The sequence below is a fragment of the Rana temporaria genome, chromosome 7, assembly GCF_905171775.1.
Source record: "Rana temporaria chromosome 7, aRanTem1.1, whole genome shotgun sequence".
Classification (NCBI taxonomy): Eukaryota; Metazoa; Chordata; class Amphibia; order Anura; family Ranidae; genus Rana; species Rana temporaria.
In genome coordinates this window covers 59,542,965-59,568,060 of record NC_053495.1, presented here as the reverse complement: position 1 = coordinate 59,568,060, position 25,096 = coordinate 59,542,965, and the positions used below count along the sequence as shown (strand labels likewise).

Below are 25,096 nucleotides of genomic sequence, written 5' to 3'. Positions count from 1 at the left end.
TGGACAGTTTACAAGTACTGGCAAGTTTGAAATGTATATAGAAAGTATCACCTTTCGGATAACGGGGTCATCTGTGGTGGTTACAGTGTGGAAGATCCTTTTAATACTTTTTAAGGGTCTCTCATTCCTTGTGGTGATCCGATCAAAAGCTTTGTCATAATATTCCAGGTTACCGCAGCACTCTCTGGCACAGAAAAAAAAATAAAATATTAAGCATTAACACCGCAAAATGTTTTATATTGAGATGTAAAATTAGTTTAAACAGAAAATGATAAAAAAGGAAGCATCCCAAGATTTGGGCTTAAAGCCAAACTCCATGAAAATAAAAACTACCTCCCATTATAAATAGTAAATGCTTGCTGGGATTGTTCCATCACTTTTGCCCTATTCCTCTCTCCAGCGCTCTACTTTGCCCAAAGCTCCAGACATTAACGCTGTATTGTACGTAAAGCTGCAGTGCGGCTGAAGACTGTTGCAGCTTACGGTGCTCTGTGCAAAACCCTGACAATTCTCAAATGGCAGCTAAAAGGACCGGGGACTACTTGCTCTTCCTACTCTCTGGGAATTCAAATATGCATAAGAGACTGAAGTTAGAGCTTGCAGCAGTAAACTAAAATACTACAGGCACACTAGACACTGATATGTTGTCATTGAGTTTTTGCACAGATATTTGCCATCATGCTGGACAGTTTCCCAGGATTTATTTTTTATGGTCATGTCATTCTTTGCCATCTTTAAGTATTCATACATTATTGGATTCCACAAGGTAGTCATAATATTTTATCAATCATGATGCTTGGATGGTTTTAGATTGCCCTCATTTTCCTTAGGATATTTATTGCTTTAATGTAGCATTTGTGAATATTGGATATCCATTGCTTCATTTTTATTTAGTATACCATTTCTTACATCTCTGCTTCTTGCAATTGTTTTTGTATGGTTGTTTGGTCTCATATGTCCAAACACTCGTCTATATTCCTGTGTGTACTTTTACATATATTTAGAGATGTATATAAAAAAATATATATGGGTTTTTGTTATGCAATTTTATTCGATCGCTATTCCACAATCCATATATATGTTCTCACTTTTAGATTCAGTGGTGTGGAGAACGCCTCGAGTTGGGAGGGGGCGAGAAGGAGTGTCAGGACGCCCACTAACACACAGCTCCATTCTCTGCAAAGTAGAGAGTGTCCTGACTTGCCTGCTCGCCCCCTCCCCCTCAACAGGCTTTCTCCACACCAGGGAGAAAGCCTCACATTACTGTGTGGAGTTAGACAGAAGAACAGGAAGTGAGGATTTCTCAGAAGAAAAAGGGACATTTAAAAAGCAAAATGGAAGGATGAGGTAAGTGAAGGAGGACTGCACTAAGGTAAAGGAAGCTATTTAGGGAAACATTTTTTTTACCTTTACAACCCCTTTAAGCCTCATATACACACGATCGGACTTCAAACAAACTTTTCCGTAAGTTTTTGTTCACAGGGCGTTGGCCATGGTATGCATACACACAGCAGGACTTTCAGCCAACTTTCACCAAATCACGTGTTTATTTATGCTCTTTAGCGCCACCCTTTAGACAACTTCTGCTATTGTTGGTTGATTTTAACATTGGTTCTGAGCATGCGTGTTTGTACTTTGGACTAAAGTCCGATGGACTTCTGTACACACGATAGGATTTTTGCACGGTAGGACTTTTGCTGCCAAAAAGTTTGTCCGTTTGCAGAGCGAACATTTGTCTGATGAAAAGCGAAAAAGTTTGTTCGATGGAGCGTACACACGGTCGTTTTTTTTTTTTGAAAACCTGTGAATTTTGTTGTCAAAAAGTCTGATCGTGTGTATGGGCCTTTATGGTATCTTTATTTTTCATTTATTCATTTTTTTAAATAGAATAGTAGTGAATGCGTGCTTGTTTCCATTATCCATATGTATTTTAGCTTCAGTATCTAGGCTATATGGGAGCTGCAGCGCCCGGTTCTATATACTTTGTAAAGGTTAGCGCATATATTTACTCTTTTATACTAGGGCTGTGGCAATTAACTATTAATTCCTCGATTAATCTTTAATTTTTTTGATTGATCAAAATTCTTCTTTGATTGTTACTCAGCTCTCCGCCGGCTTCCGGCCTTCAGGGAGTTCTGTCAGAGATCCGGTGACGTCATGGATAACAGCGGGGCTTGCCGTGTCCATCTGAAGGGCTCCTTTGCTGTGCCGTCATATCTGGGACCTTACCATCTGCCACACGCAAGGGCTGTTACACTGGGAGTTGTGATAGTTCCCTTCACGGGACATCTACATGCTGATGGACTGATGTTAACCCCTCCTCATCTAGATTCAGCAGTGGTATCGTACACATTTTTATACCAGCGTCATACTGAGCTACATGTTTTTACCGTTTGGTATTACTCGCACCATTTTATGTAGCTAAATGGATTTTATCTCCAGTGCAATATTTATTTTGTTATCTGCTTGAAGACTATAAAAGTTTAAATGCTATTTCCATCGAGCGCTGCCTTTGTGTGTTTTTTGTATCCTGCTATTCATTTTTCCAGCGGTTGGTAGCTGCACTGGAAATCAGCCTGCAAGGAGATCAGCTAAAAGTAGTTGGATCTGTATGCGAGTTATAATTAATCGAAATTAGTCGATCGATAAAAAAAAAAAAAAAATCAATTACAATCAAACACAAAAATTGTAATCAGTAACAGCCCTACTTTATACCCAATTGCTACACATGTTGGTCAGCCAATCAAACTGAGCTTTTTGTATCACTTTTGGGTGGAGCATTTAAACAGCTCAGGTTTGGGGCTACATTTTTTGTTGTGAACTAGCACGAGTTATCCGCGTGAAACTGGTCTACCAATGTTCCTTTAACATCCTTTGGCACCTTGACAAACTATTCTACAGAAGCTCTTCCTTCCATGGTCTGCGACCAATCTAATTTCTTCAATTACTATTGACGGTGGTGAGCCGAGTCCAGCACCCACGAGGAAATCTTTATTCAATCTGAGTGGGGTTACACTCTTTCTACACTTGGCACTACAAGAGACACCTAATGTAGTGTTACATCCCATATTTAGTCATTAACCGGTTGCCGACCGCCGCATGTACATATACGTCCACAGAATGGCACGTACAGGCATATGGGCGTACATGTGCGTCCCCGCCTTTCCGCGGGTCCGATCGGGACCCCCCCCCCCCCCCGTACATGCGGTGGTCGGTAACCCGCGGGGAGCGATCCGGGACGAGGGCGCGGCTATTCGTTTCTAGCCGCCCCCTCACGATCGCTCCCTGGAGCTGAAGAACGGGGAGAGCCGTGTGTAAACACGGCTTCCCCGTTCTTCACTGTGGCGGCTGCATCGATCGAGTGATCCCTTTTATAGGGAGACTCGATCGATGACGTCAGACCTACAGCCACACCCCCCCTACAGTTGTAAGCACACACACACTAGGTGAACCCCAACTCCTACAGCGCCCCCTGTGGTTAACTCCCAAACTGCAACTGTCATTTTCACAACAATGCAATTTAAATGCATTTTTTGCTGTGAAAATGACAATGGTCCCAAAAATGTCTCAAAATTGTCCGCCATAATGTCGCAGTCACGAAAAAAAACGCTGATCGCCGCCATTAGTAGTAAAAAAATTAAATTAATAAAAATGCAATAAAACTATCCTATTTTGTAAACGCTATAAATTTTGCGCAAACCAACCCATAATCGATTATTGCGATTTTTTTTACCAAAAATAGGTAGGAGAATACGTATCAGCCTAAACTGAGGAAAACATTTTTTTTTAGATATGTTTTTGGGGGATATTATAGCAAAAAGCAAAATTGTCGCTCTTTTTGTTTATAGCGCAAAAAAATAAAAACCGCAGAGGTGATCAAATACCACCAAAAGAAAGCTCTATTTGTGGGGAAAAAAGGACGCCAATTTTGTTTGGGAGTCACGTCGCACAATTGTCTGTTAAAGCGACGCAGTGCCGAATCGCAAAACCTGGCCTGGGCATTTCGCTGCAAAATGGTCCGGGGCTTAAGTGGTTAAAACGTCAAACATTCAGTGATGGTGGATAAAAGGTTTATTTAGGATAATATAACAAGCTGTATTTTTCATCATTAATCCTAAAAAACTCGAGAATGTGTGAGCACTGGAAATATATGGGGTGCCATGATGTATGACAAACCAAATTTAAGGGATCCGCTGTAAACTTGCCTCCAGAATACAGTAGCACAGTATTCAAATTAAGGCAAATCAATAAACTGCGCATCTATTCTGTCCATTTTAAACATTTATGGTTCAATACAGGGAGGAGAAAAATAAAATAAAAAAGCAGCTCACATGTCCGTTGGATCAGAAACCTCCATATAACGCATTTTCATGAGGCGGGGAAAATCCATCTCTTCTTTCACTTCCCAGTCACTGCGCACCTCTACAGAGGAGTCTCTTGGTTTAAGCTGTGCCTAGAAGTAAAGGAAGAAGAAAGAAGGAAAGGAGGAAGAAGAAGAAGAAGAAGAATAATAAGAAGAAAGAAGGAAAGGAAGAAGAAAGGAGAAGAAAGAAGAAAGAAAGAAGAAAGAAGGAAGATCAGATCAATACAAGTAAAAAAATTACTGGTAAATTAAAAAATGTAAAGGCAGAATGTTACCTGAGATTTTTGGTCCCATTTTTGGCGTACGCCAAATTGTTTCTGGAATTTCTTCTGCAGTCTCAGACGATCCCTGAGATGACAAATAAAGTGTTATGGCTAAACTTTTATTACCCAAAATACCACCTAGGCCCATTCAATTTTTCTACCATTTTCACTCACCTCTCCTTTTGCTTGGCACTCTTGGGTAAGGTCTGCATGTTGAACTGAAGCATATTCCTTCTGTCTTTATCTCGGCGCATATTTCTCTGTAAATACAAAGTGTGAAAATTACCTTCTAAATAGACGTTTAAGTGGTTAAGCCACTCTGGACATGTTTATACTACCCTCACTGTCTCCCAATGACAGTACCGGGTTTGGCCTGAGGTGGGGAAACGCTGGAGACGAGCGGAAATACTCAGTTCCTGAGACATTCCTCTGGCCTTTCCGTCCGTTTCCGAAGGCTCTCCGGCGCCCCCCACCCATGGCCACATGCGGTATTGCATGCCATTGAAGTCAATGCGGAACAAAATTATTTTAGTTTCCATTGACTTCAATGGAGAAACTCGCTTTGATATGCACGTACTTTGGATTACAAGCATTCTCCTGGAACGGATTATGCTCGTAATTCGAGGTTCCACTATACATTAAGAAAAAAAAAAAACAGAAGTGAAAAGTAACAACTCCACCCATCATATAACCTAATTAGAGGTCGACCGATATATTGGCCGATTTTTGTGTGAGCCCAGGCTAAAAGACCAAATATTTTCTGGCATGTGTCGCATACAAGTAAAACTCCAGTATTTTCTGCTAGAAAATCACTTAGAACCCCCAAACATATATATTTAAGCAGAGTCCCTAGAGAATAAAATGGAGGTTGTTGCAATATTTTATGTTGTACAGCATCTGCACAACGGTCTTTCAAATGCAATTTTTTGGGGTAAAAATACACTTTTCTTTTTTATTCATTAAAAACAGTAGTTAGCCCATTTTGTTTTGTACAAAAGTTTTGGATTACCCGTTTGTGTATTTAATTTACATCATCGTTTTTTTAATCTAAATTATACGTACAAGTGCACTGATTGGAGGCTTGTTGTGTTTAATAAATGTTTCATTTAAGACATTTTCTGTATAACTTATTACTTAACTTAGATTTTATAATAGGCATCATATAATCGGCCGCTGCAATTTCTAAATATCGGCAACGGCCAGAGAAAACCCCCACATCGGTCGACATCGAAACAGAATAGTCTGAAAACGGTTAGCACTGAGTGGCAGGGGAGTGATATCAAGGAAGTGGGTTGAGCTTTATATCAGAGAAGCCACAGAAAATTAAAGAGGAAGTAAACCCTCTTTTAAAAAAAACCTGCAAGAGAAAGACATAATGAGCTAGTATGCATAGCATACTAGCTCATTATGACTTACCCGAGATCGAAGCTCCTGAAGCGACTCTCGTTCCTCTCGTCTGCCGCCATGATACCAGAGTGACTTCTGGGGATCACAGCGCTGTGATTGGCTGGAGCCGCAATGACGTCACTCGCTCAGTGCGCCTGTGCAGTTGTCTACGCTGCAGTCTTTTCTGCAAATATCTCCTAAAACCGTGTAGGTTTAGGAGATATTTGTTGCACCTACAGGTAAGCCTTAATATAGGCTTACCTGTAGGTTAAAGTGGTCGGTAAGGGTTTACAACCACTTAAAGATTGCTCCAAATTGGCCCATTTCAAATCACTGTGCAATACTTTACATACTCCGCAACACTGCAAATTTTGTGCGCGGTTATATATACACTCCATACTAACACTGGACGTTATTTAGCATTAAAGTGGGGGTTCACCCTAAAAAAGATTTTTTGTTTTTGTCTACCATGCCATCCAGCATACTAGCATGAGCTACAGTATGCCTTTTTTTTTTTTTAGCTGTACTCACAGTTTAATCCGTTAGTTACGTTTCAGACTCCCCGCGGGGAGTAGGCGTTCCTATGAAGCCCTCAGGGGAACATGATTGACGGCCGGCTATGGCGCGTCACGCTTCCCGAAAATAGCCGAAATAGGACTTGGCTCTTCGCGGCGCCTGCGCAGTCAGCTCCTAGTCTGTGCGCAGGCGCCGTGAAGAACCGAGTCCTACTCCGGCTACTTTCGGGAAGCGTGACGCGCCATAGCCGGCCGTCAATCATGTTCCCCTCTTCATAGGAACGCCTACTCCCCGCGGGGAGTCTGAAACAAAACTAATCGATTAAACTGAGTACAGCGCAAAAATAAATAAAGGCATACTGTAGCTCACGCTAGTATGCTGAATGGCATGGTAGAAAGTTGTATTTTAGGGTGAACCCCCGCTTTAAGAAGTTCTGAAGTAGACAGTGGAGCTTTGGGATATTTAAACACGGGTGTAAAATGTAGAATTTTACAAGTGAAAACCAAAAACAGAATTTATCTGTACTGTTTTCTACTGTACTATAAAATATTTTCATTAAAAAAAACATAATAAGAAAAATAAAAAAAAGGAGTGAATATCCTTTAAGACACTTAAATATGCTTGGACAATGAGTGATGTGACATTAGAAGTAGTCGTCCCCCCCCCCCCCCCAAACACTTTTACTGCTCAATTACCTGGGCAAATCGCAGCCTATTCCTCTGGTATGCAGTCTTCTGCATCTTTGTTGTGTCCACCAACTGGAAGCTGGTTTCATCCTCTTCGTGGAAATATGCATACTGACTACCACCACCAAACTGAGAAGAATATTTATCTGTGAAGACAGATATTACCTTGAATTTTAGTTATTCAAACAAACAAATAACCCCACAGTACAAGCACAAAAAAATGATCACAGGTTACAGTCACTGCAAATATCTACACAAGGCCTCATGCACACTGAACGTTTTTGACTTCCGGCATTTTCTCTGCAGCCAATAAACTCCCCAGCATGTTAGCCTATATGTCCATGCACACATAGGCTGTTATCAGAATTTTCTGTCATAAGAACTCCAGCCCCCCCCAATTAGTGTTTTTTTTTTTTTTAAGGAGGTTTTCCAGCTGTAAAAACGCTCCAACTAAAAAAAAAAAAAAAAAAAAAGCTGAAGAGCACTATTGCAAAAAACACACTAATCTCATTTTACAGCTAAAGCTATTGGTGTTTATTAATGTCCAGTGTGCATGAGGCTAAGAATACTTATCTGTGAAGACAGATATTACTTAGAATTTTTGTTATCTCTAACAAACATTCACTAACACCCCAGCACTACAAGCACAAAAAAACATTTAGAACAAAGCTGGCAAACCTGTAAATGGTGCAGTATCACAATGATTACAGGCGACAGTCATTGCAAACAGCATCTACCAACACAATAAGAAAACTGATAAGAAAGAACATATACTTACTGGTGTATCTCTTGTCCTGATAGGTGGCTCCTGTCCAGTCTGCAACCTGATCAATGAAAAGCACAAAATTAAACTCCCCATTAAAGTTTAAACAGCTGCAAAACATTGTTATATACTTTATGTACAGTTTTAAGCAGCAGTTAAGAGCCTGAAGAGAACAGGCAAGTTCTCACATTGTTCATGTACGTGCTCTGCATGCTTTTAATGAAATGGGGTGAGCACTGCGTTATATCCACCACAGACATCACAATATAATTCTTCCAACTCATGTAAGGCAAACAGGAGAAAAAAAAAAAAAAAAAGTACCTTTCCTAGACGATCTCCTTTGCTGAAGGGTTGATAAGGCATGTCTTTATACTGATCAGGTACAGCACAGGGACCCCAGCCCAACGCATTATCATTGATTACTGGCGCCTCAAACTTAGCCATTGGAGAAGACCTGAAAAAGATAAAATACATGAACATATATAACGAAAAATTAAACAAATGATCAAAACTTGCATTATTGTGCTACTTTAAATTAAAGAGGATCTCTAGTTTGGAAAAAAAAAAAAAAAAGGTCAGTTACAAATTTGGGGGGCAACTTCCACTATGCTCGCCTAGGCAAGTCGAAGGAAGTGGGAGCAAGTACCTGCCAGAAAATACATACCGGCTACCAGAAAAGCTTCCACTAGTAATAGGAGGAGGAAGGTGATGGAGAAGCAGAAATGCCCTTTTTAAAGTGAAATTTATTTTTAATCAAATCGAATAAAGCTGGACACACAAAGTGACTCAGGAGCACATGCACAAGTGCTTAGGAGATGGTTTGCTGAGGGGGCATTCCATAGGAAGGGCTGTGCAATATCACTGCACACAGCTGGAAAGCATAACATCTTTTTTAATTTTAGGACAAAAACAAGTTAACCCTTACTACCACTTTAAAGCTTCTACCAGTAGTTCTTCAGCTCTGGTAATACATAGACAATTTGTTCTTCATGACTAATCACCATTCGTGTGACCGGTAAACTGGCCATCCTGCTCCCCAAGCTTTTAGCGCTCATTTAATTGTGCGACTGCATTTGACAGGCGACTCAGGGAGACACGTCATCTCCTCACCACCTGTGTTAACCACTGAAAGCCCACAGCACCATGCTGCAAGTGCGTCCAATAAACCTGGTTGCAGCAAGGCCCCACTCACCTGAATCTGTCACGACAGCGGAACTCCCTGCCAAAAAGGACCGTTTGTATAAATTCTGCTGCACTGCCAAGTTGCAATGTAACACGGCCAGCAACTATGTTAGTACGCACTGCTGCAGTGTGTACCAACATAGTCGCTAGTCTCTCAGCTGCCCCCGCCATCCTGGGTGAGGAAATCGGGAAGCAAGGAGTCGCGGCTTCACTGCCCGGTTCCCTACTGTGCATGCACGAGTAGCGCTGCGCGCCGTCACATGTTCCCTGCTCGCTCGGGAACAGTGCGGTTTCCAGAAGACAGCAGGAGTGCGCGTAGGGGGGCGACTCCCGCACGAGTCTGTTCCCAGAAGTGGGTGCAAATACCTTTCTTAGACAGGTATCTGCACCCCCCTCTCCCCTGAAAGAGGCCAAATGTGACACCGGAGGGTTCCGAAAAGCGGAAGTTACATTTTTGGGTGGAACTACGCTAATTAAAACAGTCAGAAAAAAAAATTACTGAGTTTATGAGTTCATTGACAGACAACGCTCCAGTGCCAAAAACATGGAGAGGGAGGAGAAGACACACCCTCTGAACAATACACCCCCAAAGAGGGAACAGACCCTCTAAAACAGCAGCCGGCAAAAATAAGCAGCCACAGAGGCCAAAACATCCACTTTGTAGAATTTCAAGAAAGTGTGCACCAACGACCAGGTGGCCGCCTTGCAAAACTGCACCACGGACGCCTGACAGAAGACCCAAGAAGAACTATGTGCCTGAGTAGAGGAGTGCCCTCACAGGGAAGGGAGGAACCCACCCCTCGATAGAATAGGCCTGAATTACCATTTGCCACTGTTACATGGTGTCGAGCCATCTAGTGGGATTTTATTGTACTGAATCACCATTTGCCTGATCCACCTGGAAACGGTAGCAGAAGAAGCGGATAACCCATTGGGTTGCCCGTCTGATAATAAAAAGTTTCTGACCTCCGAAAAGACTCTGTGGCTGCCAGATACACCCAAACCACATTCAGGGCATGCAACACAAATTCCTTGGAGTGAGAAGGCCTGGAACACAAGGAAGGCAACACAATGTCTTCAAATGGAAGTCAGAGACCACCTTAGGTAGGAACGACGGGCGTGGATGAAGAACCACCTTATCTTTGTGGACCACCAAGTAGAGAGTACAAGATAATGCCGCCAGTTCCGATACCCTACCAGCAGAAGCGATAGCCACAAAAATAATAATAATAAAAAATAAAAAAAAACTACCTTCTATGACAGTGCAAGCAGAGGAATCTCAAAGAGGTTTCTTGACAACATCAAATTCAAATCCCAGGGCGCTAAAAGAGACCGCACTGGCAGAGTCAGGTGTCACTGAAAAAAGACCACCAAGGCAGACACCTGGCACTTGATGGCACTCAAGGGCAACTTCTACTCAACGTTGCAAGAAGGTAAAAATTTTAGTGATCGAGAAAGATAGGAGGATGAACTGTAATCCACTGACACCACAAAATGTATGCTTTCCACGCAAGATGGTAAATCTTTCTAGAGAGGTAGACTTCCTCGCCTTCAGCATAGTTAGAACCACTGACCCAGACAAACTTCTATTATTCAGCACCTGACTTTCAACAGCCAGGCTGTCAAAGCCAGCGATTGCAAAGCAGGATGGAAGGTTGGCCCTGAGAGGCAGCCTCCAAGGGACATTGGCGTACCAAGACCTGGGAGGCCAGTTCAGGGCCACCAGAATCCCTTTGGCCTCGATCCTGCGCAGAAACCGTGGAAGAAGCTTGGAGAGGAGGGAAAGCATTAAATCAGACAATACTGACCCACTGGGCCACCAGAGCATCTGTCAGAAGGATCTTGTGACCTTGCCCCAAACCTCTGAACTTTTCTGTTGAGTCGAGGCGCCAACAGGCCCACCTCGGGGGTGCCACACTGCAGACATGTCAAACATCTGGATGAAGGAGCCACTCCCCTTGGTCCAATGCCTGCCAATTTTCCATACCTGGAACGTGCATGGCAGAGAGGGCCTGAATAAAGCGTTCTGTCCACCAAAGAATGCCAGAAACCTTCAGAGCCAAACACACTTTTGGTTCCGCCCTGGTGAATGACATAAGCCAGCGCTGTGGCATTGTCCGACTGGATCCATACCAGGAGCCCCCAGAGCCTATCCGTCCAGCAACCCTGAGCTCAGCTCAGCCCCAGGACACCTCCCCTCACAGACAGGCTGGCATCCGCCATGACCACTGTCCAATATAAGGAGAGGAAGGGTTCGGAGAACGAAGCCACCAGACCAGGGAACCCCTTGTTTCCCAGCTCAGACAAATCAGATTGTCCAGAGACATTGGACACTTGTCCCATTTTACCAGGATCTCCCTATGGAACTGTGCAAACGGGACCACCTCGAATGATAGACATCAGGCCCAGCACTCGCATGCAAGCCTGGAGGGAGGACCACCTGTGGCACAGCAACAGGTAAAAATCACAGAATGCAACTTTTGGAGTTTGTCCAGAGAAAGAAACACTCTGGCCAGAGCTGAATCCAGAGTCAGACCCAGATAATCAAATTTCTTGGACGGTATCAAGGCAGACTTCAGGAAGTTCAGAAGCCAACAAAACTCCTGCAAGGTCTGGATAGTGATCTCCACGTCGTCCGTCAATGCAGACAAGGGCCAATTCTTTTGTGATGAACCGAGGAGCGGAGGCGATACCAAATGGTAACGCCACAGACTGATAGTGCTCCTCTCCCACAGCAAAGAGGAGGAAATGCTGGCGTTGGGCACATATTGAAAGTAAGCACTTGTGATGTTGATAGAGGCTAAAAAAATCCCCCTGTTGTAGCGATGCCACCACCGTTTAAATTGACTCCATTCTGAGTTTCTGTACCCGCAGAAAACTGTTCAGGGCCTTGTGCACCTTTTTTGGGACCATAAACAGGTTTGAATAAAAACCTTGAAACTGTTCCAATACTGGAATCAGCTTGCAGCCAATCCACTGACAGACGTACATTGGAAGGAAAAAAACGAAACTATCATGTTATGAATCCATTTGTCATTCACCAAGGAGGTCCATGGGCCTGGAAACCAGCGAAGACGTCCCTCAAACCAAGGCACATGGGTGAGGGCTCACCTTCATGCCAAAAGGGGCCTTGTCCGTAGGTCTAGAGAGACCCACTCTCGTCTTGCCTGGCAAGGGCCACTTGGAACCTCCCGAGGACTTGAAAGGTTTTGAACCCTTATCAGAGGCTCCTAACGAAAGTACACACCCCCCCCCCCCGGTGAGACTCTTAATGTTGTCATCCACAGTAGCCCCAAACAAGTGATCGCCTTAAAAAGGCCAAATCAGTGAGAGTCTTCTTGGAGGTTTGATCTTGGAAAGGAAGCTGCATCCAAAGAAGCATCACACACAAATTGCAGCCCTTGGACCAACTGATCCGCTAACTCAACATAAGCAGGGGAAATCTGTTCACTACCCAGACCATGGCAAAACAGTTTTTGCCCAGTTAAAGTTTGAGACACCAGGGCAGTGGCCAGGACCGGTCGCAATGCCGAGCTAGCATGGTAAACATGTTGCAGGCCAGAATGCTTTTTTGTCACCTAGAAAAAGTGTGCATCGCTCAGGCTTGATAGGGAGGGGGTATGTAGACAGTGCATCCGCAGCTGCTGCTAGCGTGCCGACAGTGGATAGAGCTCGTCCTGGCTCCGGCTAAGCTCCAGAAGGCAAAGTGAAACGCATTGGAGTCTGGCCTGGTCAGAGTCCAGGTTGAGGTTGCCATTCCATTTATTGCAGCAGGGCATCATAGATGTGCAACTTCCAGGTCCTTAAAAGCCAGGTATTCCTTGACCGGGATCATGGTTGCTTTGTTTGTTTACCACTAGTGAAACGTTTTACTGCTTCAGAAGAAATTCCTCAAAAAGGGACCACAAAGGGGCGCTTCCGTTCTTTGTAGACAAATTCGTCAAAATATGATGGATAAGGAAACACTTTAGCCGTACGAGATGGTTTGTGAATGCCAAAGGGAAACGCCAGATCCGCCTCAGCCATCTTTAAGGTCTTTTGCACTGAGGTAACCAGTTTGTCCACCAGCGCCGTGGCGACAGCAGTAGAAGCGCCACAAGACCCACGTTCAGAAAGCATTCTGGGAGCAGGTAGCCACTAGGGGAATGGAGGAACCCCTGTAGGGGGCAATATAAGCCTATGGTTCTAAATATGGATTGCAGTGTCCGTCAATGAACGAAAGAAAGGATTTTTAATTGTTTTATACCTCCAATTGCAGCTCCATTTCTTGTACAATGTGGTGTTTGGAGAGGACTGTACCTACATAATTTATGCACAGAAATCTATTCTAGTGGCTAGAAGAAATATTCAGGCCAGAGTGAATTTATGGTTATGCACATCAAAACACTATATGCCTGTAAACCTGCACAACTATGTGCCAAAACAAGTTTTATAAAATGTATTTTACGGTCAGAAAGATCCAGCGTAGATAGGAGTATTTTAATACACCTGTGTACACAAAGCTTTAGGTCTCTTTTCAAACACTGATTGACAAAAGACTGTTTGAACTGCTCTGCCTTCATTTGATACTCGAATAAGCACATGCTCCTTTCAAAAAATACAGCACAGCACAAAGCAGGTCAATGCAGCCTCTGAACTGTCACCTTCACTGCTTAAAATGATTCTAAAGGCGCAAGATTCCTTACCTAAAGGCTACTTTCACACTGAGGTGGTTTTGCAGGCACTTTAGCGCTAGAAATGGCCTCCGAAAACAACCTCCCATTCATTGCAGTGCTTCTTTTCACACGGGGGCGGTGCGCTTGCGGGACATTACGAAAAGTCCTGTAAGCAACATATTTGGGGTGGTTTGGAAGCGCTGTAAAAAGCTATAGAATAATTTCAAGGCTACATGTATACTGGCCTACCCGGACCGCGGCTGTGGGAAAACACAACAAAAAACGTGATTTTGTTACAATTTGCGTTTTCCCGTGGCCGGCAGCCAAAATGTTCCTGTCCTGAATGCAATTCTTCCACATTCAGGAGGGAGGTTTAACCTCGCCTAAACATGGTAACTCCTAAACGCTGCTAAAAGCCCATGTGTACATGGAGACACAGGCTTTTATGTAGTTGAGTTTAGGAACGTTGGCAAAAAAATAAAACAAAAAGTTTGACATACATGGTGAATGAAGGATGGTTGCACACGGGTGAATGAAGGACGACTGCACACGGACGTAATGGATTACCGTTTTCTCAGGAACTTGACGACAGAAAGCCTGCGGGAAAAAAAAAAACACAGAGAGGCAGACTGGGGATCTGCCTATGTAAACAAGACAAATCTCCGTTCTGACAGGGGACAATACTGAGATTTGCTGTTCCTAGTGATCAGAAACAGTGATCTCTGTTGTCTCAGTAAGCCCATCCCCCATACAGTTAGAACACACACAGTGAACACAGTTAACCCTTTAATTGTCCCCCTTCCCTGCCAGTCTCGTTTATACATTGATAAGTGCATCAAATGACACAGCACAAACACACTGCGCTGTACAACATTGCTTTAAGGCAGGGGTCTCCAAACTTTTTAAACAAAGGGCCAGTTTACAGGCCTTCAGACTTTAGGGGGGCCGGACTGTGGTCACTGGGAGTGGAACAGGTCAGAAGGCAGTGGGGAAAAAACAATGCCCTATCGTTGGTGTCAGCAGGAGGAATTGGTCCCAGTTAATGGTATTGGGAGGAATTGTGCCCCATTATTGGCATCATTGGGAGGAATTGTGCTCCTTCATTGGTGTCACTGAGGAGGGATTACACCTTATTGTTGGAATCAGTGGATGCAAGAGTGCCCCAAGGGCCTGATAAAAACAAGCAAAGGGCCACATCTGGCCGCCGGGCGGCAGTTTGGAGACCCCTGCTTTAAGGGAACAGGATTTTTTATTTAGGTAAACAAACACTTTAAAGTAATGTCCCTTGTCCCCCCCAATAAAAATTGTATACTTGGGTCCCTCGCGCTCCTGGCCCCTTCTTCCTCCTGAGTGCCCCCATAGCAAGCGGCTTGTTATAGGGGCATCTGAGCCGTAGCTCCACGTGTCCATTCTGCTGTTCGGCCCCATCCCCTCTCACTATGATTGGCTAACTGACCTACAGCAGCGGGAGTCAATGGCGCCGCTGCCGTGTCTCAGACAATCAGGAGGGAGAGTCCCAGGCGGCCAAGACACTCGTACACATTGCTGGATAGGGATGGGGCTCAGGTAAGTATTAGGGGGGGCTGCACACAGAAGGTTTTTTATCTTGATGCATAAAATGCATCAAGACCAAAAAACTTCTGCCTTCACAACCACTTTAAATTGGTAGTAAACTCTGTTACACCACTTTTACCCTATAAGTGAGCCTATAATAGGGCTTACTTCTAGGTCCTGTGAATATCTCCTAAACTTGCACAGTTAAGGAGATATTCAAAGTGCACACAGCCGATGACATCACTGGCGCATGCGCTCTAAAGGTCCGGCTTACGCTCCCACACGCATTCACGGAAGTGACGTCACCCCAAAGGAAGAGGTCAACCGTCTCAGAGGTGAAATCGCTGCACTGGAGGGGTTTTGTTCCAAGGTAAGACTATCATAATGTGCTAGTATGCAAAGCATACTAGCACATTATAAAACATTGCTTTGCTGGGAATTTATTTTATTTTTCTACCACCTGTTGGCTACTACCACCATAAGGGTATAGACGAGTTGTATGTTGCAATACAACATTTACGTCCTTAGTCCTTGCTTTCCGTTTGGCGAGGGAGCCACCACAGCAAGGGAATCCCTCAACAGGAGATGAAGAAGTTGCTATTTATGGAATTGTATTTTTTTTTTATTGGTCGATAGATAAACTTGTGTCTTTTTTCAACCCGATTATGTGTCATCATTGGCAATTACTACCTTAACCAAAACCACACACCCTTTGAGGATTCTGTATGCTTCTGGGTCTACAATCCTAAGGCAGAGGTCCCCAACCACCAGGCCACGGACCAGAGCCGGTCTGCGGCCTGTTGATGACCGGGCCACAGGAGATGAGCAGCGACCATGGTCTGCACAGTGATATCAGACTGCGGTTGCCACTTACCTCCTACTGTGGGGCCATGCCTGTGTCCCATCTCCCAGATTAGATAAAATGACATATCAACCAGGTGGGTGGGGGAGCTGGGAGAGGACACACACAGACTGATCACAGCCTCTGCAAGAAGAAAGGGGAGTCCGACTGGGGGGCAGACTGCAGGGGCACTGTGATGGAGGAGGCTGGGGCTAGGGGCACTTTAATGTAAAGGGGACAGCAGTCCCCTTTATATCACACTATCACAGTGCCCCTTTTACACCAGCGGACCGAATTGGGTCTGCCTATTAAAAAAAATAATAATAATCAGGCCGACCCAATTGGACCACCCATTGATCTATTTGGGGTGGCGGGCATGTGTATGCCGACACCCACCAACATCGGATTCACTCAGCTAACAGACAAATGTGGATAGATTTGCCATCTGTCAGGGGTGGACGGGAAAGGCAATTGAATGGAACCAGACATGCAGTCCGATTCCATCCAATCCAACCGTCGCATAGAGGACCCGTAGAGATAGCCCGCTGAGCAGGCAGATCCACTGTCTGAAAGGGGCCTTACAGCGCAGTCCCCTTTACATCACAGCCCCCCTTTTCATCAATGTAAAGGGGATGGCACTGTAATGTAAAGGGTGGCTGTGATGTGAAGGGGAACTGTGGACACCGATATTAAAAAGGGAGGCTGTGGGCTGATGACACACCACCAACCCCAGCCCACAGACAAAATTGGCTGCCGTGAAACCGGTCCAAAAACGTTGGGAACTGCTGCTCTGTATTAAAGGGATTGTAAAGCCTCAAGGTTTTTCACCTTAATGCATTAAGGTGAAATAAAAGCACCCCCAACAGCAGTAAATGGTTTGTCTAAACACTCATTGGCAGAGCAGCTTGTTCCTGTGAAAAACAGACTTACTGGGCAGATCACTAGGTGGATAAAAAAGCCTAAGGGCCGGTTGACACCACAGAAACGCAGCCCGGATGAGTTTCTGTATACTATACTTTGTGTTTTCAATGCATTTCCCCCCAAAGATTCCTGTATTTTTTTCTCCCTGTAATGCGTTTTTTGAAGCATTTTGATGTGTGCCAGTACAGCACTGTGCTGAAAGAATGCAGTATGTTCTACATTTTTCTGCACTGGAACTGACCGCACTGGTGAGCTGCAGCACAGAAGGTTTTTCACCTTAATGTATTAAAGGGGTTGTAAAGGATCGTCTTATTTTCTAAATAGGTTCCTTTAAGCTAGTGCATTGTTGGTTCACTTACCTTTTCTTTCCATTTCCCTTCTAAATTTTTTTCTTTGTTTGAATTTCTCACTTCCTGTTTCTCCTCAGTAAGCTTTCCACCATCATCTGAGCGGTGGAAAGTCATTTAGAACAGCTTACTGAACACCTTACTGAGGAGGAACAGGAAGTGAGAAATTCAGACAAAGAAAAAAACATTTAGAAGGGAAATCAAAGCAAAAGGTAAGTGAACCAACAATGCACTAGCTTAAAATAACATATTTAGAAAATAAAAAACGAACCTTTACAACCCCTTTAAGGTAAACCTCTAGACTTTACAATTCCTTTAACAGAAAACCAAACGCAGCCACCACGGCGAACTGCAATACAATAAAAGTTTGCTCTTGGGTTTAATACTGCTTCAAAGACACAAGATACCTAAATGCACATCCATTTTGTGAGCATTTTCATACACGTTTGTATGTGAACAGGCCCTACAAGTGATCGCTGGCGTAGCCTCTGGGTCTGTGCCAAACTTCCAGCTAAGAGCACAATCTGTACATCTTTGAAAGTCTCTGTACCCCCCCCCCCCCTTGGGCTACATGCCCCATAATACCAAGCACCACTGAGCCTGCACACCCCATCCAGCTTTCTCTGGACATGAGGAGTACGCACACACAGGGGGGTCACCACAGGACCCTGCTGGGGGATGGTGTCCTGACAAAATTAGCAACCCGCGTCACTTCCGTTTTCTTTGAAACCAGAGGTCTCAAACTGGCAGCCCTCCAGCTGTTGCAAAACTACAAGTCCCATCCTGCCTCTGTCTATGGGAGTCATGCTTGCAACTGTTAGCCTTGCAGTGTCTCATGGAACTTGTAGTTTCTCAACAGCAGGAGGGCCGCCAGTTTGAGATCCCTGTTTAAAAACCAACATAAATTGCATATTTTGACAAATTGCTATTTGGACACAACACCGGTGTTCCAACGATATGGTTCCCCTATTGGATAGGGTCCGGGCTGGAGTGCCCAGGCGCAATCCGAGCCAATGGAAATCTACGAGGCTGAACAGCTGTAGACGGAGCATGCGCAATGAACAGGGCGCTCGCTCCTGATGCTTGGAACTGGTTATACACGCCGCTCTCTGCTTGCTCTATACAGCAAGGGGCGGATGGTTTTCTGAAAGGGGCGGATATGGTTAGAAGAGGCATGATGGCCAGTGCTTTATGAAGGGCATCGCTTTTTTTAAAAGGGCTGCTCAATATTACATGTGCCCCTTTGAGAAAAGTACTGAGCATCACAAAGCACTGGCCATCATGCAGCATCTTATAACCATATCCGCCCCTTGCTGTATAGCGCGAGCGGACAGCGGCGTGTAGAACCAGCCCCGAGCAATCGCTGTGTTCATCGCGCATGCTCCTTCTACAGCTGACGAACAGCTGTTCAGGCTCAGAGATTTCCATTGCATCTGACTGCACAGTCGAGGACGGACCCAATCCCATAGGGAACCATGTTGACAAAACACCGGTAAAAGAGTAGAGTCTGGTGCATGAGATTATTACTCCGCTCCTAAACCGAGAAAATGGCCGCCTCCGAGGCAGCGACAACGTTGTCCTCCTTAACAGCTGTGCTGTGAAAAGAGCAAAAAAAAAATCATATTTTACCAGACTGTATTGGGTAGCTGTTGTTCCCATACACCAAATCGTCCAAATCAGCAATTACTGATGGTTTAAAGAAAGCGGAAGTGACGTGGGTTCAGTTTTCTGCTGAGTTGCCTATTTTGTCAGGACATCGCCTGTGCAGGAGGAGAGCAAAGGACAAGCAGCACATAAAATATCACATTTACCTGCAGTGATTTCTTTCACCCCTAAATTGCACACTTCCTATACAGATAATGACCAAGCAGATAAAGTGATTGTCACCTGAACACAACTCACACCCCCCCTCCTCCTCCGGACACTAGTCCTGTCCCTAGATGAGGCGCCTACACCGTATAGACCAGAGACTGCTCCTCACAGAGAACGGACTCCTTCCCTCATCTCCACCCGAAACCTCACATCTGTTACCTCGGAGGAACATGGCCGCTCCCAGCGCCTGTGAGGAAGACTAGGCCTCCGGCATCCGTATATCACCTCAGAACACACACATCACACTAATAACCAGTCAGAGCCCTGCGCCGGTCTCTCCCACCGTTCCCTGCCGCCGCATTTACCTATTCCCGCCGTGCTTTCCTCCGGATGGCTGTAGATTCTTCCTAGGCCGGTCCCTGATACCGGTGCATACCGGCGCTTTGCACAGGAAAATCCAAGAGGCCGCGCTACGTCGGCAGACACGCCAGTACTGTCGCAAAGTTGGAAAACGTGCCAGGAGTGTCGTGAGAAGGTGTTACGCTCAACGCTACGTGCAAACTATAGACAGCGTAGCTCTATACTAGAGCGGCCAGCGTGCGAACCATCGAGTTTGAGGATCGTGTGGAGGAGGAGCTGGCGGAGAAGGAGAGGGAGGAGGAGTTGCAGCTGGAGGAGATGGTGTGATGTCAGCTGAGCGTTCTGTGGAAGGAGATCAATTACAATGTATTTCATGGAATGAGGCTGGACATGACTGGGACAGGGATTGTGGCAGTGTAAAGGAGAGACAGGGAGATCAGCAATAGAGAACTAGGAGGCCCCTTTCACATTGGTGCGTTGCAGGATTCACACAGAAATGCCTGAAAACGTGTTTTGTACTTGCAGTGCAATTATTTGTTAATGGTGTTGTCAACACTCCGAAGTAAAATTTACAAACAGCACCCATTAATTACTGGCAAAAATCATGAAATTTACTGACACTCCAAAAAAGTACCTAAAATGTTAGTTTTCAGTCAGTGCAAATATCAGTATTTAAACTATAAACACGTAGATAGTGCTATAGCAATGTGTTTAAGGTAAACAAAAGTAAAAAAACATTTCTCCATTTATATGGTACAGGAGGGGGTCAGAGGCTGTGTGAACATGGTACAGAAGGGGGTCAGAGGCTGTGTGGACATGGTACAGGAGGGGGTCAGAGGTGGTGTGGACATGGTACAGAAGGGGGTCGGAGGCTGTGTGGACATGGTACAGGAGGGGGTCGGAGGCTGTGTGGACATGGTACAGGAGGGGGTCGGAGGCTGTGTGGACATGGTATAGAAGGGGGTCAGAGGCTGTGTGGACATGGTACAGGAGGGGGTCAGAGATTGTGTGGACATGGTACAGGAGGGGGTCGGAGGCTGTGTGGACATGGTACAGAAGGGGGTCGGAGGCTGTGTGAACATGGTACAGAAGGGGGTCGGAGGCTGTGTGGACATGGTACAGGAGGGGGTCGGAGGCTGTGTGGACATGGTACAGAAGGGGGTCGGAGGCTGTGTGGACATGGTACAGGAGGGGGTCGGAGGCTGTGTGGACATGGTACAGGAGGGGGTCGGAGGCTGTGTGGACATGGTACAGAAGGGGGTCGGAGGCTGTGTGGACATGGTACAGAAGGGGGTCGGAGGCTGTGTGGACATGGTACAGAAGGGGGTCGGAGGCTGTGTGAACATGGTACAGAAGGGGGTCGGAGGCTGTGTGGACATGGTACAGGAGGGGGTCGGAGGCTGTGTGGACATGGTACAGGAGGGGGTCGGAGGCTGTGTGGACATGGTACAGAAGGGGGTCGGAGGCTGTGTGAACATGGTACAGAAGGGGGTCGGAGGCTGTGTGGACATGGTACAGAAGGGGGTCGGAGGCTGTGTGAACATGGTACAGAAGGGGGTCGGAGGCTGTGTGGACATGGTACAGGAGGGGGTCGGAGGCTGTGTGGACATGGTACAGAAGGGGGTCGGAGGCTGTGTGGACATGGTACAGGAGGGGGTCGGAGGCTGTGTGGACATGGTACAGGAGGGGGTCGGAGGCTGTGTGGACATGGTACAGAAGGGGGTCGGAGGCTGTGTGAACATGGTACAGAAGGGGGTCGGAGGCTGTGTGAACATGGTACAGAAGGGGGTCGGAGGCTGTGTGAACATGGTACAGGAGGGGGTCAGAGGTGGTGTGGACATGGTACAGAAGGGGGTCGGAGGCTGTGTGGACATGGTACAGGAGGGGGTCGGAGGCTGTGTGGACATGGTACAGGAGGGGGTCGGAGGCTGTGTGGACATGGTACAGGAGGGGGTCGGAGGCTGTGTGGACATGGTACAGGAGGGGGTCGGAGGCTGTGTGGACATGGTACAGAAGGGGGTCGGAGGCTGTGTGGACATGGTATAGAAGGGGGTCGGAGGCTGTGTGAACATGGTACAGGAGGGGGTCGGAGGCTGTGTGGACATGGTACAGGAGGGGGTCAGAGGTTGTGTGGACATGGTACAGGAGGGGGTCGGAGGGGTTGTGTGGACATGGTACAGGAGGGGGTTGGAGGCTGTGTGGACATGGTACAGGAGGGGGTCAGAGGTTGTGTGGACATGGTACAGGAGGGGGTCAGAGGTTGTGTGGACATGGTACAGGAGGGGGTCGGAGGCTGTGTGGACATGGTACAGGAGGGGGTCGGAGGCTGTGTGGACATGGTACAGGAGGGGGTCGGAGGTTGTGTGGACATGGTACAGGAGGGGGTCGGAGGCTGTGTGGACATGGTACAGGAGGGGGTCGGAGGCTGTGTGGACATGGTACAGGAGGGGGTCGGAGGCTGTGTGGACATGGTACAGGAGGGGGTCGGAGGCTGTGTGGACATGGTACAGGAGGGGGTCGGAGGCTGTGTGGACATGGTACAGGAGGGGGTCAGAGGCTGTGTGAACATGGTACAGGAGGGGGTCGGAGGTTGTGTGGACATGGTACAGGAGGGGGTGAGAGGTTGTGTGGACATGGTACAGGAGGGGGTCAGAGATTGTGTGGACATGGTACAGGAGGAGGTTGGAGGCTATGTGAACATGGTACAGAAGGGGGTCGAAGGCTGTGTGGACATGGTACAGGAGGGGGTCGGAGGCTGTGTGGACATGGTACAGAAGGGGGTCGGAGGTTGTTTGGACATGGTACAGGAGGGGGTGAGAGGTTGTGTGGACATGGTACAGGAGGGGGTCAGAGATTGTGTGGACATGGTACAGGAGGGGGTCGGATGCTGTGTGGACATGGTACAGGAGGGGGTCGGAGGTTGTGTGGACATGGTACAGGAGGGGGTCGGAGGCTGTGTGGACATGGTACAGGAGGGGGTCGGAGGTTGTGTGGACATGGTACAGGAGGAGGTTGGAGGCTATGTGAACATGGTACAGAAGGGGGTCGGAGGCTGTGTGGACATGGTACAGGAGGGGGTCGGAGGCTGTGTGGACATGGTACAGAAGGGGGTCGGAGGTTGTTTGGACATGGAACAGGAGGGGGTGAGAGGTTGTGTGGACATGGTACAGGAGGGGGTCAGAGGTTGTGTGGACATGGTACAGGAGGGGGTCAGAGGTTGTGTGGACATGGTACAGGAGGGGGTCGGAGGTTGTGTGGACATGGTACAGGAGGGGTCGGAGGCTCTGCTCTCTCTAGCTTTCCTCCCTCCTCCTCCATACTTGACTCAGTATAGTGGAGGCTGATCATCACACAACACGTCTGCCCTGGATGGTCACAATCAGGCAGAGACCGATGTCCTCTGCTGTGGCGAGGCGTGACTGCCGAGAATGAGCGTGCACCCCAAATATGTTTTGTATGTTGTATAAAACCCTGACCAGGTTTTTTGGGCTGGAGCACCCCTCCTCATTACCTCCTTATTAGTGGCCACCAGTGCATAGGAGGAATCCCTTCAGTTCTCCCATATAGAAGAGTTTGGCTCCCATGGTTGAGACGCAGGTTCTTTCATGCAGAATTGCGCTGTCGGCACGCAAGCCATCTTGTTTATGGGCACCGCTGCTCATTATGGGCATTTACGGGCAGCCCGAAAATGGGCTGATATTTTCAGGCTGCCCGTAAATGAACAGGCGCTTGGCAACACTGGGTGCTGCAAACATGACTAGAAAATGTGTGTTTTGTTATTTTACAAGCGTGTGAAGCTCGTCTCCAAAAAAAAAAAAGTGCAGGAGCTACTTTACTGCATTAGTCTCGTATATGGCAGCTTATTCAAGTGAATGGGCTGTTGTATGATAAATACGAAAAAAAAAAAAAAAAAGCAATGTGTTGTGCAAGTATTAATGCGACCTTATTGTAAATGGCATGCCAAATGCAGCTCGGAAATGTGTGCTTTGCCAAACGGCGCTCAACGCCTGAAAAGCTGCAGGAGCTTCTTTTGGTGCTTTTGTCATGCATAAGTATATGAGCTGCCCCATGCTGTTACATGAAAAACATGAAAAAAAAAAAAACCTGCAGGTGTGAATGGGGCCTGAGGATAAATATCATCATGTGCTCAGTAATGTTATGCTATTAACCACTTAACCCCCGGGCCATATTGCTGGTCAAAGACCAGAGCACTTTTTGTGATTCGGCACTGCGTCGCTTTAAGGTTCAATACATTTTTATTATCAAAAGATTTTTTGACAAACATGTCAGCATCAACCCGACAGCGGGTAAACCGATTGATAATGGAATAATGGAAAAAGCATAAATATCATAATATCGATAAAACAAGAAACATTTAAATTACCATATCAAGTATTTTTAGAAAAAAAAAAAAGAGAAAAAAGAAAAAAGGAAAGAGTAAGAGAGAAAAAAAAAAAAAAAGGGAGGGGGGGGAAAGAAAAAGGGGGAGCGGCGTGCTCCTTTTCGGGACGGCCCACTACACCCATAGGGTGGAGTAGACCGACACATTATGCTAAGCAAAAATTTAAAATAGATTCAGTCTAGATTTTAACTTATCTGAAGTGGAATAATACTTCCATAGACTCCAGGTAGAGAAAAAATGGGCATAGGTGTCAGAGGATTTGGCCTGTAGCTCCTCCATAAGCATAATATTGTTCATCTCACATACCCATTCGGCTAAGGTTGGGGGAGTTGGGGATTTCCAATGTCTGGAAATCAATTGTCTGCCGGCACTCAAACAAAATTTCAAAAGGGTATCTTTTTCAAACTTAAAAGAGCCTGGAAGAATGGAAAGAAGAGCTATAAAAGGGGAAGGAGCAAGTGGTTTATCGTAGAGGTCTACATAGATCTGGAAGATGAGATCCCAAAAAGGGCGAATTAAGTCACACTCCCACCATATGTGACAGTACGTACCTATGGTCTTATCACATCTCCAGCAAGAGTCAGAAGCAGATGGAAACATGGTCCTGAGGGCGACCGGAACACGATACCACCTTGACAATACTTTATAATTCTTTTCTTGAGCATAACTTGAGATGGAAGACTTATGTGTGTAAAAAAAAGATTTACGCCAATCTGCCTCACTAATATCTCTGCCAAGGTCCTCCGACCAAGCTGCAGTGAACCTAGGTAGGGATTTATGTGTGTAGTCCAGGATCAATTTATAGATCTGAGAGAGGGTATGTAACTGGGTATGTAACTGGGAGCAAACAAAGTTGCTCAAAATCAGTCAGAGGTCTATGAATTTGTCCTGTATCATGAAGTAATTTACAATACTTTGAGAAATGTAGCCGGGTAAGCCAAGTTACCCGGGAAAGGGTGGGAGGTTTAGATAAAATAAAGGTTCCGGAGGAGACGTCAACAAAACAGTGGGCTCACTGCGTCGCTTTAACTGACAATTGCGCGGT

At 46.0% G+C, this 25,096-nt stretch overlaps 1 protein-coding gene across 2 annotated transcripts in view; it reads right to left on the bottom strand.

Annotated features, from left to right (window-relative positions):
* EIF3D (eukaryotic translation initiation factor 3 subunit D) overlaps nucleotides 1-19,837 on the bottom strand; it is a 37,478-nt gene extending 17,641 nt beyond the window's left edge. The window contains exons 1-9 of one of the 2 annotated variants that reach the window (XM_040359446.1): nucleotides 19,655-19,837; nucleotides 14,315-14,411; nucleotides 8,299-8,431; nucleotides 7,993-8,038; nucleotides 7,224-7,360; nucleotides 4,801-4,886; nucleotides 4,639-4,711; nucleotides 4,332-4,453; nucleotides 52-184 (exon numbers count right to left, since the gene is read on the bottom strand). In XM_040359446.1, the coding sequence (XP_040215380.1) occupies nucleotides 52-184; nucleotides 4,332-4,453; nucleotides 4,639-4,711; nucleotides 4,801-4,886; nucleotides 7,224-7,360; nucleotides 7,993-8,038; nucleotides 8,299-8,431; nucleotides 14,315-14,316 (732 nt within the window). In that variant the 5' untranslated portion in view covers nucleotides 14,317-14,411; nucleotides 19,655-19,837. The remainder of the gene's footprint in view (nucleotides 1-51; nucleotides 185-4,331; nucleotides 4,454-4,638; nucleotides 4,712-4,800; nucleotides 4,887-7,223; nucleotides 7,361-7,992; nucleotides 8,039-8,298; nucleotides 8,432-14,314; nucleotides 14,412-19,654) is intronic. The other variant, XM_040359447.1, reaches the window with a different exon arrangement.
* Between the last annotated feature and the right edge of the window lie 5,259 nt (nucleotides 19,838-25,096).